Source organism: Ceratotherium simum, chromosome 16 (assembly GCF_057802395.1).
Source record: "Ceratotherium simum simum isolate JZ-2026a chromosome 16, ASM5780239v1, whole genome shotgun sequence".
NCBI classification, from domain to species: domain Eukaryota; kingdom Metazoa; phylum Chordata; class Mammalia; order Perissodactyla; family Rhinocerotidae; genus Ceratotherium; species Ceratotherium simum.
In genome coordinates, this window is record NC_141915.1 from 34688747 (window position 1) to 34704734 (window position 15988).

Consider the following 15988-nt stretch of genomic DNA (forward strand, 5'->3'; position numbering starts at 1 on the left):
TCACTATTTCAAAAAGAAGATGTCGAACTTTAATGTCTTGAGCCATTGATTTGAGAGAGTTTTCTAAGCTGGATCAGTCTCTAAAAAAAAAGCTCCACGTAGATCGGCACGCATTTCCTTTGCTGCATTGCCATGGATCTCCTGGGGAGGCTGCAAGTTGGAGTATGGTTTGTTCAGCACCTCACTTTTTCTTTAAGAAACAACAATAAAGGAAAAGGCCAACATCCATGCTGTCTGTTTGAGCAAGCATTACAACAAAGGTCTATTCCTTGTTTTTAGTACATGAACTTGAGTTGTCTGGCCAGGAGAGCAAAATTGTACTGAAATGCAGAGACCCGACTAACCAAGAGAGTGCTGGTCATTTGTAATCATATTGCAATGTAAACATGAATAATTAAGAAGTTAAGAACATGTAACAGTTTACAAAGCACTTTTCCATTCGTTTATCGTTGAATCTTTGTATAATGGTGTGTGGAAATGAGAAATGCCTTTAAAAATGGAAACATAAGTGCCAGCACAGGTAGGCACTCTTTTATGTTCTAACACCACGTTGACCAATGTCAGGGTCTCCTGTGGTGGCACCATTTTACTTCTTCTTCCAATCTGATCATTTCATGCAGCTTTCAATCTACGTTTCATGATTAGTACAAAGATGGATCAAATATCTGCCCCAGGGCTATACTCTTGAAAGCTCAGAGCATACCATGCTCATGGACATAGAAATGAGTAAAATGTTTCTCTGTCTCCTTATTGTCCAACTCATGAAATTCCTTTATTCCTCTTCCTCCTGCCCACTGCAAATCTCCTCACTCATCAAATTTCTTCCTTTGATTTTGCGTCTTGAATCATTCTTTTTTCTTTATTCCGTTTAGTAACCCAACTTTGGATTTTTGCCTTAATAAGAATGCTGTCAAATCCCCACTGTGTCTGGCATTCATACTTCACAACCTAGATTAAAAAAACCATATCCTTGAGATCAGTTTTATCTCCCACTTCATCTGGGGAGAGTGATCAGACATTAAATAGACATCCTGAGTAAATGCCTAATACTGTCCCTGTCACAAAGTAGATGCTCAGTAAAATGACAGTCCTCCCTACTCCCCACGCTTTGCCTCTTCTTCTACTAGTGTATATCGGGTCTTGAGTATTTTTTATCCTTTTTTCTATTTAAACAACATTGCCTATGAAATTTACTATATACTAGGCACTGTGCTTAACAATGGTGATTTAGAGACAGAAATCTATTTTCAAGAAATGTCCGTTGTAGTTGGGGAGACAGGCATGTACAAAATCACAAGATGTGAGTATTAAAGATGAGATGGTGCTCTCTGCATGGGCAATGGAGAAGGGCATTCTAGGCAGCGGAACCACTGCAGGCAAGGCATGTTAGTGGAATTGCAGGGAGCTTCATGGGACTGGGTGTATGTTTGAGCACTGGATGGTGAGGAGTGTCAAAACATCACTAAATCCATTTCACTGCTGTGTCTTCTCAAGTACAGTTTTTCTTTAAAAGCCCCTTGGAGAGATTTGATCTTGGTCATTCACTTCATGAATCATCTTTTATCAGGTGCTGTACTGTGTTCAAGTTCCTCATCTTGAGGTGCTTGCTTCTACTTAAGAAATGATACTAATGCATTTGCAAAACAATGAACAATATTGCTCTGTGTAGTTTAGTACGAAATGGTCTGCCATCTAAGCAGCTCCTCTAGAAATCCAGAGTGATGACTTGAATAGTAGAGCATGACTTAATGGAGGGATCAGGATTTAAATTAGGAATTGTGGGATGTGTAGGATTTGACTAGGGGAAGGTCAAGAGAGAAAAGAAGAATAAAAATGTAGAATCTAAAAATTCGAACTCGTAGAACTAGAGAGAACAGTGGTTGCCAGGGGCTGGAGAGTGGAGGCATATAAGTCAAAGGGTATACACTTTCAGTTACAAGATAAATAAATCCTGGGGATCTAATGTACAACATGGTGATTATAGTTAATAATACTGTATCATATACTTGAAATTTGCTGAGAAAGTAGATCTTAAGTGTTCTCTCCACAAAAATAAAGGTAACTATGTGGATGTGTTAATTAAATTGGTTCTGGTAATCATTTTACAATATATATGTATATTAAATCATCACATTGTGCACCTTAAAAAAATCATCTCATACAACCTAAATATATACAATTTTTATTTGTCAATCATACCTCAGTGAAGCTAGGAGGAAAAGAAGCACAGAAGTGGGAAGGAGCACACTGTATTCTTGAGGGTATGGAAATGAAACAGAATGATGTACATCCGTTCATCCACAGTTGTACTGAAGGACTACAAAATGACCAGCACTGGCGAGAAAATGGTATGCAAAGCAGACGGCATGGTCCTGCTCTCTCTCATCCATCCATCCGTTTATCTATCTACCCATTTGGTAAATAGTTGTTGAGCACCTACTCTGTGCTAAGCACTGGAAAGGGAACTGGGGATATAGTGGTGGCATCAAATCAGAGCCCGGGGGCTACAGGGAAACACAGATCTAGAGTCACCTAATCCTGATCCTTGCTGTGCACTAAATTCTGTTGTGGACCACAGATCTACTGCAATTTCCAGTCCCGATTCTTCCTTGTCCACCAGCTCTCATGTCATTTGTGACGTGGAACCCTGGAGCTGGGGAATTTATCTAAGGAATTGTTGCAAAAACTAAGGTGCGTAGCAGTGGGAACCTGGATTAGGCTAGTGGTACCTAGGCTGGACAAGGAGCATCTCAAAGCAAAGAACTCACCCAGCTTTGATCATGGATGAGATTTGGGGGATGATAGTGATATACAGTCAGTGAGATGCCTATGTGTTTCCTTGCCTGCTGATAGGAAGTGTGTTGATGCAAAAGTCAGATAGGAAAGTTAATAGAAGTTAAATGTGTTGGTGAAGTCACTATATCATAGAAGCTAAATCTAGCATCTCAATAGAAAATACACTGCAGACTTATTGGACAATCCATCCTGGCGCAAAATCGGGAAAAGACCAACAGATTATCTGTGGGTTTTTCTTCCCTGTTTAGTGACTGATTCTGTTGGGTTTGGGCTCCAGGACTCAGTGATGGCATGAAGGTTATTTCTTCTGATGTATCAGAAAGGTAACTAAGCTCTGTTATTTTTGCAAATGATTTAAAAAATGCCCTAAATACATGTCAAACTCAAGACAGACTGGAACAGCTGGAGGTTTCTGTAGGATTACAGAAATGTGAACACGCGGAGAAGTTGCAAAAGGCTGAGATACCCACCGCTGGGATGGCTGTGGGGTGAGGCTCAGCTGATCTCCACACACATCTGTGTGGCGGTGCTTTCATCATTTGTATAAGGGGATAATTTTGTGCACACATAGAGAGAGTGAGAGTTAGGGGGAAAGAGGGAGAGGGAGATGTTTACATACTCAAATAGATAAAGGACGGTGTATTCTAAGATATCCAGATGTTTTTCAAGATTTTAAAAGCGGTTCACCAGATGTTTAAATTTATAGGAAATCATTGCCTGATACTGTGTTGGTGAATTTTCAGAATTTCCGAAGGCTGAAGAAGAGCACCTCCTTTCAGTGGCTATATGCTTGTTACCTGGCATTTGATTCTCATGTTCCAGCTAGTTTCAGCATTACTGATATGTGCTTCTTGAAGCCAAGAGGATGCAGCTTTTACCTAAACTTTGAGTGGGTCGTGTTGTGATCCAGAGGCATCAGCCTGGTCATTTTCTTCAAAGTTGAGTAGGTGGAAGTAATTAATGGGCTGGTTTATTGACATGCACTGAGATATTCTTCTCTTTGTGGTTTCAATTACCAGCTTCAATAAACTAATTTCAGATATTATCTAAAGCAGCAGTAATTACACGGGGCAAGAAATATTTCCTCCCAAATGCAATCGGACAGTGCTTAACACCGTTGTTAGGCGAAATCTTAAACCTAAGACAGACACACAGGGCTTAATGCCTACATAAACCAGACTGTTTTATGCCTTCCTGTGGGTTCTCAAGAACAAGTCATCCTGATTCACTGGCAAGTGAATTCTGAGAAAACGAAATATTGAGGAGAACGTAATGTTGGCAGCTTAGTTCCACTCAGTTCTGTGTGGCTGTGAGGAAGGGATGAGAGCGGAGTAAAGATGGGAGTTAGACCTGGGTTCAGATCACCAGCTCAGCTATGTACTAGCTAAATGTCCTCGGTAAGTTATTAAACTCTCTGAGCTTCAATTCCTTATCTATAAAATGGGACAAATAATCCCCATCTTTGAGGACTACAGTTATGAACAATTTAACGTAAAGCTAGCCTCTTTCCAGTCTACCGCCAGTGGCATAATCCATCACTCGGTCGGTAAATGGAACTGGCTGTGATGGTTGTTGCTATTTTTGTCGTTTTAATTTTCACTGTCAGTTAGATGGAACAAGTATCCAGTGAAGCGTATCTTCTTATGATCCTGATTTTACAAATGAGGAGACTGAAGCTCAAGAGAAAATATGTTTGGGTCAAGTCAGTGCACCAAGACAGGAAGGAAGAAAAATACAGGAGTTGAGATCAAAGGTCTGGGCCAGATAGCCTGAGTCTTGAATCCTGACTTCACCACTTGCTAGCTGTTTTTTGTTTGTTTGTTTAAACCTTAGGCACGTTATTTAACATCTCTCTGCCTCAGATTCCTATAACATCCTATAAGAATCAGGATAATAACAAGATCTACCTCCTAGATGATTAAATGATCTAATGAATGGAAAATACCTAGGATGGTGGTCAATACAGGGTAAGGACTCAGTAAATGTGACTGTTATTAGGAGAACCTGGACCTGGTTCTACTGGCCCTAAATACCATGCTATTTCCATCACACTGTTCTGTCTTCCAAGGACTCAACTTTGGAGCTTCTCTGAGTGTGTACACTTTTAGTGCTTTTTGAGGAGAGAGGCAAGCACTGTCCTCTCTATCAAGTATGATTCAAGTACATAACTACCTGAAGATATGAAGATAGGCCAGATAACCTCTAATGATCTGGTGTTCCCAAGAATACTATGTCTGTGTTAAGTTCCTAGAGTCACTAATCCTAGCAGATTTCCCTGGAGCTCAGGCATTCATGGTCCCATAGAGACAGTAGAGAAACAGAGCAGTCTTTGTGATCAGGAAGCCTGATCTTAAAAGTTACCGTAAATGTTACTATACTCAAAACAATATGGCACTGACACAAGAATATACAAAGACATGGAACAAACTAGAAAGACTGGAAGCAAGTCTAATATATGTGGAAACTTAATATGTGATCAAAGTAATATTCAGGGCCGGCCCAGTGGTGTAGTGGTCAAGTTTCGCACGCTCTGCTTCGGTGGCCTGGGTTCACAGGTTCGGATCCCAGGCGCAGACCTACACTGCTCATCAAGCCATGCTGTGGAGGTGACCCACATACAAAATAGGGGAAGACTGGCACAGTTGTTAGCTCAGGGATAATCTTCCTCAAGCAAAAAGAGGAAGATTCGCAACAGATGTTAACTCAGGGCTGATCTTCCACACCAAAAAAAAAAGTCACATTCAGTTTGGTGGGGAAAGATGGTTTATTTAATAAACAATGCTGGAATATTCATTTTCTATCTAGGAAAAATCTTAGACCCCTGTGTCATAGCATATACAAATTAATCTTTGATGGATTTAAAAAATCAAATTGTAAAAAGTATAACAATAAAAATATTTTTGAACATTTAGCAAAATATTTATATAGTCTGTAGTTTAAGATTCAAGCTTATATAATAGAGGAAATCCAGAAATCTCATAAGGAAAAAGATCGATAAGTCCAACCATATAAAATTTAAAAATCCCCATATAGAAAAATACCAAAAATGAGGTTAAAAGCTAAATAATAGGCTAGGAGAAAATGTTTATAGCACATGACAAACGGTTAATATTTCTACAATTCAAATGACAGCCAAAATTTATACTGAAAACACAAATAACCTAGAGAAAAATACGATCAGAAGAATATGAAGAACATGAGCAGAAGAGAACTGCAAATAGCTAATGAGCATATGAGAAGATACTCAAACTTGGCAGTAGTGAGGAAATGCAAATTGAATCAACGAAATCCCATTTTTCCTGTTAGATTGCCATAAATAAATAAACAAACAAATAAATAAATAACATCCAGTGCTATGGAGATTATGGGGAAATGGACATATCACACATGGCTGATAGGAGCATAAATATTCATAGATACTGCCAGTGTCTTTTAGAGTAACCTGGCAGCATCTGTTAAAATAAAGCGTGTACAAACCTTGACTGAACAATACTACCTTTAGGAATCTTTCCTACTGAAATAAAAGCACTAATATGAAAAAGTCTATGTTTGAGGCTATTTATTGCAGCATTGATTTTCATGGTAAAATCGGATGAAAATAACCTTAATGTTTTTCATTTAGGGATGGTTGAGAAATATAAGGTGCATTCACACGATGGAAGCTCTGTAGCCTTACACATGAATGTGTAGCTCTATGAAGGACTGACATGAGGGCATTCATGGCATATGGTTACTTGAAACAAAAAGGTTTTGGTTTTTTTTTTTTTTTGTGAGGAAGATTGGCCCTGAGCTAACATCTGTTGCCAATCTTCCTCTATTTTGTATGTGGGACGCCACTGCAGCATGGCTTGATGAGTGGTGTGTAGGTCCGTGCCTGGGATCCGAACCTGCAAACCTCAGGCCACCAATGCAGGATGTGCACACTTAACCACTACGCCACTGGGACGGCCCCAACAAAAAGTATTTTTCTGAATAGAACTTCTCTAAATATTTGTATATGTATTTGGGTGTGTTCATATGAGCATAGTGAAAGATGTTGGATGACGCCTGGTAACTGTTCACGCCGATTGCCTCAGGGCTGTCATTGGAAGGAAAGAGCATGAGATGACTACCTCTTGCTTTATACACTTGTGAATTGCTTCACATGTTTCCACACGTGCATTACTTTGTTTGTCTGTCTGGTTGCTTGACTTAAAGAAAGGAACTGACCTCAAATTCTAGTTCCTTTGTTTACTGGCCAAGTGACCTTGGAAAGTCACATAACAAGTCTTATTTTTCTAATCTATAAAATAATGCTAATATTATCTCAGAGAATTGTGGGGAGGAGTAAGCAAGGTAAGATACATCAAGTTTCCAGCACAGAGCTAATTATAGTGGATGATCAGCAAATGAAAACTCTCCCTTCTTTCCTTTTTCTTCACCCTCAATTGATGTGTCTTCAGGGATGCAAGCCAGTCACCACACTGGAACCAAGCACAAACAGGAGAATGAAGCTGCTGTACAAATGAGTATCCAACAACTTCCAAAAGCTAAATTAAAATGATTTTCTTTAGAGTTAAAGCCATCATGAATGACCCATATCACTGCTCACTCCCTCCGTTCATCCAGACCTTGAAAGTTATGGATCCAAGAAATAATTGCACGTGGCTCCTTAGAAGTATGAAATTAAGTGGCCAATCCCATGACCTAGACTGCTCCCTGCTCTGAATCTGGGTTGGGTTGTGTGGGCGTCTGAAAGCTGCCTCTCCTCCCCCTCCTGCCTGGATCCTTCGCCCTTATCATCTCTGGAATGCTACAGTGGTAGAATCGCAGTGTTGGTGGCTACACCATTCCCCAGGATCCCAGCTCTTGATCCCTTCTCCAACATTCATTGGATATTTATTATAGAAACAACATTCTGCTAGAACTTTTATAAACCTGTTCTCACTTAATCTCCCCTACAACTCTGTGAAGTAACTATCATCCCCATGTTTACCACCTGCTCAAGGTTCAACGGTGAGGATACAGCAGCTCATGCTCTTTCTCCTATACAAGAAGTCAGAAGATCCTGTGGCTTAAATTCTCCCTGCATAATCGTTATTCAAATTCCAGTGACAATTTGTTTTGATTGCTAGGAATGGCATGTCTTTCCATGTAAGGAAAAACTTTAGTCTTTGAACTAGTTATAAAATTTTTATGGCTTGTAGCCTCTACTGTTGCTTTCAGGCTGAGCTCGAATATCTCCTCTATTGGAAAGACTTACCCTGGCACTTGAAAAAAGGGTCCGGGTCAGTTTACTCCCCTTTCTGCATTTAAGCTTTAATATGCACACACCTTAATTATAACATTTATCATGTTTTATTGTAACTATTTGTTATTTTGCTTATCTCCCCACCATACAGGGTGTCCTTAAGAGTGGAGGCATTTTTTTATCTGGTTCATTGGAGAAGTTCCATTAATTTTTTAGATGAATGCACAATTTAATTATTATGTGTTAAATTGGATATTTACAACCCCTGAGAGGTCCCCAAGTGAGAGAATGGGAAGCCCTAGTTAGAGGCGCTTCATGTAATATGAATCAGAGTCCCAGCAATGGAAGAAGAACTCAGCGACAAAGGAGTTATTCAAAGCCAATTCCCCCTATGAAATAAATCTGAAACCAGAAAGGGGCCAAAAGCCTGCAGCAGTGGGTATTTTAAACACGCTCATTAATAACGGCTCAAAGTGGTGATTTATTTCAGTTGAGAATAGGAAAAGGGGCAGTAAATCAGCACTGGTGAGGAAAAGAGCAAGGGAAAGATACAAGTTCTTATTTAAAATGTATTCATATGCTTTATAACCCTAAAGGAGAGATTGCTATATTGAAGTGGAAGGCTTTATCTGTAGGTATGAATTCACCGACGATATGTTTTATGCCAGTATTCATTTTCCCAACTTTCATTTGCTTTCCTTTGGCCAAAAAGTTGGGGACTTAGTTTATTGCTTGAAAGCAAGAAAAGATTGCCTTAGCTGAGTCTCTTCATGAAAATATTCCTTGCTTCAAATGATGACTTGTAGAATAGTAGTTGGATCATAGGAAAATGCTATTTTATTGGCACATATGTTGAAGAGAATGGTTTTTAAAACATTCAATTAGTTCTGCCTTTGAGATAGAATTTAAACCAACCCAAAGCAATAGGATTAAATTCGCGTAAAAAGCCAACTGTTGCTTGGGAACCAATTCTTTTCCCACTCAAACTACTCTAGGGATAATCAAGCTCACTCTTGGCTGTATTCCAGCCAAGGCAGAGACATGCTTTTAATTCATAAATCAGACCTTGTCCAAAATGCTCAGTGGCTTTCTAGTACATAAAAGTAGAATGCAAACTCCTCCCTGTGGCCTGCAGAGCCCTGAAACTTCTGTCCCTGGTCTACCTGGAGAACCTCATCTCATCTCACTTTTCTTCTTGTCTGGTTCATCAGGTCCAAGTTAACTGGCTTCCTCTAAGTTCCTTGAACACATCAGGCTCTTCTCTGTCAAAACCTGCTCCTCTCCTCTGCCCTGGACACCTTTTCTCCTGCCACTCTTCAGCAGCACCTCCTCTCAGTCCTTCCAGGGTCTACTAGATGTCACTTCCAGGGAAATTATCCCTGACCCTTCTACCTAGGTTATCTCCCCATCCATGCTTATTCTATAGTTCATCACCATCTTAATTGTCTCTACAGCATGCTTACCAAAAGTTCTCATAGCATAGATAGACATATACAAACTTGGAGATAAACACTGTCTCCCATATTCCCCACTAGACTGCAAGATTCATGAGAGCGAGAACCGTATCTGTTTCCTTCGTTACTGATGACAGTGCCTGGCACATAGTAGGTCCTCAGTAAATATTTGCTGCATGAATTCTCAGTATCAAGCCTAATGCCTGGCACGTCATAGGATATCCATAAACACTTTTAATTGAGTTTGTCTTGTTCCCATAGGATTTAGCCAATTCACGTAAGCTATGTAAATTAATTCCAAGTGCCGAACCTCCTGCCCACAACAGCGTGGTCTCTGCAAATTCTGCTGAGACGAAAAATGACAATTCGGGGACAAGTGAATAAGAAGGATGCCTAAAAGCTCAGGCTGACTTTGGAGCATCTTCTCTAGGATGAAAGTGTCATCAAGGCAGATTTTAACTCCCCGTATCAGACTGTGTTCCTCTGGTTTCTTGCTCTCCTGACCTATTTCTTGTTTCGGTGAGAACATTTTGGTTTTTGTCTAGGGGTGACCATGATGTGTTAATAAACTAAACTTGAGCCTTTTGTCTCACCGGTTCTGAACAAGCAGCTGATAGGTTTTGCTTTGGGTGTTCCAAGGCTCATGTTTTAAGCAGCTGAAATCACAGTCCCTAAGCGTCTTTCATAGTTCACTGGACCCAGAGCCAAGAGACCGTTTGGGATTTAGAGTTTATGGTAACAATGACAGCATTGCCATGGGGAAATGTTTTGGCAAGATAACACATAGCTGTGATGCAGCAGTTAATTTCCATTATTTAGGCTCTGTGAAAATTAGTTTGAAAAATATCCAGGTCTGTTGTGTGTTCTAGTTTATATGTAAATTAGAAGATTGTGTGAAAAGGATGATGCCATTCAAACATTTTCAGACCAGTTGTCCATTGATTAGTTAGAGTGATTCTCACTTAGTTTTACTTTACTTACATTTTTTCTCAACAATAAGTTGTACCAGTCAAGCTAGAAAAAGATACGGCATTAGCTAATAAGCCATAATAATTGATGCTTTAAAAAATGGCAGAAAGTTTAAAAATTTGATTTATTGGGACAGCCATGGAAACTAAGAGAAAAATAATTTAACAATGATTCTTTAAATTTGGAAATAGAAACAGTGCCATAGCTTCCACAATGCCACTTCTTCTCCCAGGAGTGACATGGGAGAGTTTATAAACTTGAAGAATCCATAATATGGAGGATAGTTAAAGTATCAGAATCTTGGAAATAAATGAGAGTTCTGTACAAATCCAGAGAGAGAGTTTCTTACTCGAAATCTGGAAGCCTTAGTTCTTGTGTCCAGCCTTGCTCTGCAGGTAAAGTCTGCTGGCTCACTCCCATTCCCCAGTAAGTGTGGTCACTCCTTGGCCTCCTGTTTTCACAGCCTTCCTCCTGAAGCAGTTCCCTAGAACTTAGATGACATCACATTTGCAGGCCTATTCCTGGTCCATTTGGCACCTGAGGTCCCTGGCCAACTTTGATGCCTTGATTATTGTCCCAACACTTAACACTGATTCTAAGAGCGTTGACTTTTTTCCTCTGGACTAGAGCCTTGCCCGGTCCAGCTGGCCCATGGACGCGACCCCTGGAGCAGCTCTTCATGTGCAGTCATTCCCATTAGATCTCCTCAGGGCCCAGCGATGAGACCCAAACATATCCTCTCATGCCTGAATTGCAGCCTTTTTTCTAGCCAGCCATAGTTGTATGGCTTTCTAAAAATCCTAACTTTGGTTGGGATGGTTGACATTTAGAGAAGTTTGATTTGAACCTTTGACTTGAAATTTAACTGGAAAATAGGCACTAGTGTTACTCTTGACTTACCAAAAGAGAAATGGAAGCAAAAGTCTTACAATGGCCACGGCAACAATTGACTCTGAAACTTCCTGGCTACAATAATCTGCTCATGTGTGGAGCCTGCTGGGGGGGAGGGATTTAGAGCTGTGGAGGTATAGCAGCACCAGGGATCTTGAGACCCGGGTACTGGTCCTTACTCTGTCCTTCCCTGCCTCTATCTGGCTGTGTGGCCTTGGGTTAAGGACTTTATCCTCTGCCTTAAGGCCTTAATTTCATGTATGCATTTTGATCAGATGATCTCTAGCGTGGCTTCCATTTCTGAAAGACTATCAATTTATGGCTGATTTAAAATCAGCAATTCAGTGTTGAATAAACCTAGATACCCCTTCAGGAGTGGAGCTGATGAGAGACACAGCTGAGCAGGGATGAGTGTTTCTCAGTTTTTCCTCAACTGGCTGAGCAGGTGGTTAGAACCAGACACATAGGCCTTGATAGTGAAGTGGGGATATAAAACCCCGAAACCATTTGTCATAAAGTATGCCATGCCCAATAAAAGCAAAGGCAGATGTTCGCATAAAGTTTTTGCTGTTTGTGTTTTTGTGGGGGTACTTTTTGAGTCTGTGAAATTTATTAGTAAGGCACAGCAGCATCTGCCTACCCATACTGCCATATAATAGCATTCTTACAATCCATTTATAGGGTTGGAATGATTTTTCTTAATGATTTTCATGGGAGTAGATGAAATGCAATATGCGCCAGCTGTAACTACGTTTATCATGCAGCTGCCTTTCAGGGAAGGCCCCCCAGACATCATAGATGGTCTGATTGTCAAGGAGGTTATTGTCTCACAGAATTTTAGAGATAAAAGGGGGCTGTATTAGTTTCCTGTTGTGGCTATAACGAATAATCACAACTTAGTGGCTTAAAACAACACAAATTTATCATCTTACAGTTCTGGAGGTGAGATCCAAAATGAATCTCGTAGGGTTAATAAAATTAGTGTCAGCAGGCCAGTGTTCCTTCTGGAGGCTCTAGGGGGAGAATCTGTTACTTTGTTCCAGCTCCTAGAGGCCACCTGCATTCCTTGGCTTGTATCCGCTTCCTCCATCTTCAAAGCCAGTATCTTCTGTCCTCTCTGGCCTCTTTCCATCCTTAAATCTTTTCTCTCTGTCTCTCACCCTCCTACACCTCTCTCTTAAAAAAGACTGTTGTGATTACATTGGGCCCACCCAGATAATCCAGGATAATCTACTCACCTCAAGATCTTTAACTTCATCATTTCTGCAAAGTACCTTTTACCATGTAAGGTGACATATTCTGGGTTCGGAGTTTAGGATGTGGACATCTTTGGAGAGGGGCCATTGTTCAGCCTTCCACAAGGGCTGTAGAGACCAACCAAGGCCCAAGAGACAAATAACTTATCTAAAGTCACATAGCTAATCTGTGGCAGTGCCCTGACTATATCCCTGGCATCCTCACATCTGCCATGTTTATGTGCATCACTAACAAAGAGGGGTAGGAGCATGCCCTTTCAGAGGCTTTATTTTCATAATAAACTTGAAATGATGGAGGAATTAAGGATTTAGTCAGTGATTTAAAAAGAGCAGCTTAGAGGGGCCGGCCCCGTGGCGTAGCAGTTAAGTGCACATGCTCCGCTGCTGGCGGCCCAGGTTTGGATCCCTGGTGCACACCGACGCACTGCTTGTCAGGCCATGCTGTGGCGGTGTCCCAAATAAAGTGGAGGAAGATCAGCACGGATGTTAGCTCAGGGCTGATCTTCCTCACAAAAAAAAAAAAAAGAAAAAAAAAGAGCAGCTTAGAGAAGACAGAAGTTTATATTTTTAAAAACACATTTTTAATGCAAGTGCTTCCTTAAATATTATAATTTTGCTAGGGCATGGTACCTTCTAAAGATGTGATAACATGGCTTAGGTAATGTTGGGAAATGGGAGTGCCATGGAAGCACATGTACATGTTCTTCCTTCTGCTCTCATTTCTTTCCTCCTGCTTCTCTTTCCCTCTCTGTAACTCTGGCCTTTGCTGCCATTTTGAAAATCAGTTGTGGCTGGAAAGCCAATTCAAACTCTTTAAAGGGAATGGAGCCACCAGAGGCTTATTGGCATGGGTTAAACCAAATTAGGTATTTGCCATATTTCACAATGAAGCCTGTATTGTTTTGGTGTTGAAGCATTCTTCAAAGAATCCAAGGAACTTGTTTTTAGTTCTCCTCCCGCTTCTGCCCAACAGTTGCCTATAACAAATAAAAAGGTCATAGAATTTTGAATTTAGATGCGACTAGACAGACCACCTAGCATAATTTTTCTCCTGAATTGTGGCTTTCTTATACAGTATCTTAGGCAAGTGTTTGCCAAACTCCCCTCTTGCCTCAGTTTTCTTCATCTGTGATACGGGCAGGAATAATAGCTGCTGTAAATTAAAGGCTGTTTTGAATTTGAGTCCCTTAGAAGACAGGTACATTTGAGAGAGTGTGACTTGATTCTTAGGCTCATCTTCTCTAGGAGTCACTCCCTGGCTCCACTTCCACTGCTGCAGGGTTCGGTGTCTCTCATCTAGTCTCATGACACACTCGACTTAACCTCACCCCCACTCCCCGGTGTGGTCATAGTTCTAACACTTATTTGCTTTCCTGGCAACTCAGCCTAACTCAAGGCTGGACCAGTGGTAGCAGCTCACTATACTGCTGATGGATTCTGTGGCTGGATGAGTGAATGATGCCCATATAATCTCAGGGGCATATGGAGGAGACAGGGATCCAGAGCCTCAATGGAAATACTGAGAGGGGCAGAAAAAGGCTGAAGATATAGTCTCTGATCTTCACTGACATAAAATTAGTAGCTTGGCTCCCCACTGCTCTGCTAACTTTCTTAATCAAAAGAAAGTAGGACTGGAAATTGCCATAGAAGTTTATTTAAATGTGACACTGAAAATGAGTAGATGATTTCCCTTTGGATATTCACACTCAGCACTCAATGTCATTTTTTTCTGCCTATCAAATGAACACGTTCTTCAACTGCTGGTACATTAGGTTAATAACACAGTGCTGGACTAAACAAAGACAAAGTCAAGTTGCCAGGCTCCTGTCTGGCACTGATTGGGGGCCATAAAAATAATTTACTCCCTTATCTTGGTCTTGACGACCTACAGAATAACACCTTGTGTATGTCGAATGCCACTTTCTTCTATATAGGACAAGGTGATTCTCACATCATTCCTGCCAAATGGGAAAGCAGAGCATCAACTCAGGAATTGCTAAATATTTGGTGTATCTCAGACATATTGCAAAGATGATATGGCTGGACTGTTAAAGCTTCCATTAAGGCATTAATGCTAACTGTACTCATCAAATGGGCCGCAGGATGAATGGGTCTGAAACAAGAAAATCTGGTCTTAAGAGATGATGAATGTAGGACTTAGAGAAATTGACTAAGATACAGGCCAGGAAGATACCATAGCAACACCCAAGGATCTCTATGGCTGGGGAACACTGGGTGGCTCTCTGTGGTTTCACTACTTTTGCGTTGTAACTCTTTTTACCTTCTACGCAGCCTAATTCTACAATTTCTTTTTGTTTCTAGTTCCTTCTTTCTGGGGATTGGTGAACTCAGCTTGGAATCTTTGCTCTGTGGGGAAACGGCAGTCACCAGTCAACATAGAGACCAGTCACATGATCTTCGATCCCTTTCTGACGCCCCTGCGCATCAATACTGGCGGCAGGAAGGTAAGCAGCCATGTTGCTTCCATTGTGAAGTTGAGGATTCGGGAGATGTTGATTCTGAAAGCCAATTCTCCAGGCCTCGCTCTCTGTGATGAATTTATCTTTCTACCTAGGAATGGTATCACAGACCTCAGGCCCACTGCCAATAAATATAATGTCGAAATTGTGTTTTTTCTCCCTAGCCAGTCAAACCCTCATGCTTTTAATTACTTTGTACCCCCCCCGCCGGAGGTTGCCTGAGGTCCTATCCCTTGGTACCCCACGAAGGTCAGAAAACACAATTGCCCTCCTGCCTATCATGCTGGGGAAATCTTTCCTCTCAGAAACCTCTTTAATGGGGCTTCTTTGAACCTCAACGAAGTGAAGAAATTCTTTAACAAAAGTAAAATCAGACGTTTATCATCCTGGAAGGAAAAACAAACAAACAAAAATCACCTTAGATGATTTATAAGAAAATCAATAATTAATCTTCCTAGGGGCGTCTTGCTGGCTAAGACTCCTAGCTCCTGCACAGAAATGCTGAGCTGTGCTTTGTGATTCTCACACCAACATCCTCCTTCCTTCTCCTACCCCCATGATGCGCTCCTCCTTAATTTGTGGAAAGACATGATGCCCATGGGGTCTTCTCATCACTGGAATGTAGCATTTCTCGTGTTGGTTCATTTCTATTTGGCTACCTTTTACTGTTGAGTAGATCCTTGAAGGTGGAAAAAAACACACACCCAGAAAATTGTGTTTGATGGTGATTTAGCTGTTAAACTCAAGAGGAATGAACAATCATTTGTGTGCAAGGAATTGAGCTTAAAATTACGGAGAACTTTTGCTGCCGCTGGCAGCTGATTCTCCAGGGTTTGTGTTCCTTGGGCTCTGTTCTCTCCTCCACTTATGCAGTCTGTTCACCTTACTTACCATGAGTTCGTAAGTAATTTT

The 15988-nt window shown here is 40.9% G+C and overlaps 1 protein-coding gene across 1 annotated transcript in view; it reads left to right on the forward strand.

The window, feature by feature from the left end:
• The window catches only part of CA10 (carbonic anhydrase 10 (inactive)), a 464178-nt gene that overhangs the window by 173931 nt on the left and 274259 nt on the right, over window positions 1–15988 (forward strand). The window contains exon 3 of the mRNA XM_004434740.3: window positions 14919–15061. Coding sequence (XP_004434797.1) covers window positions 14919–15061 — 143 coding nt within the window. The remainder of the gene's footprint in view (window positions 1–14918; window positions 15062–15988) is intronic.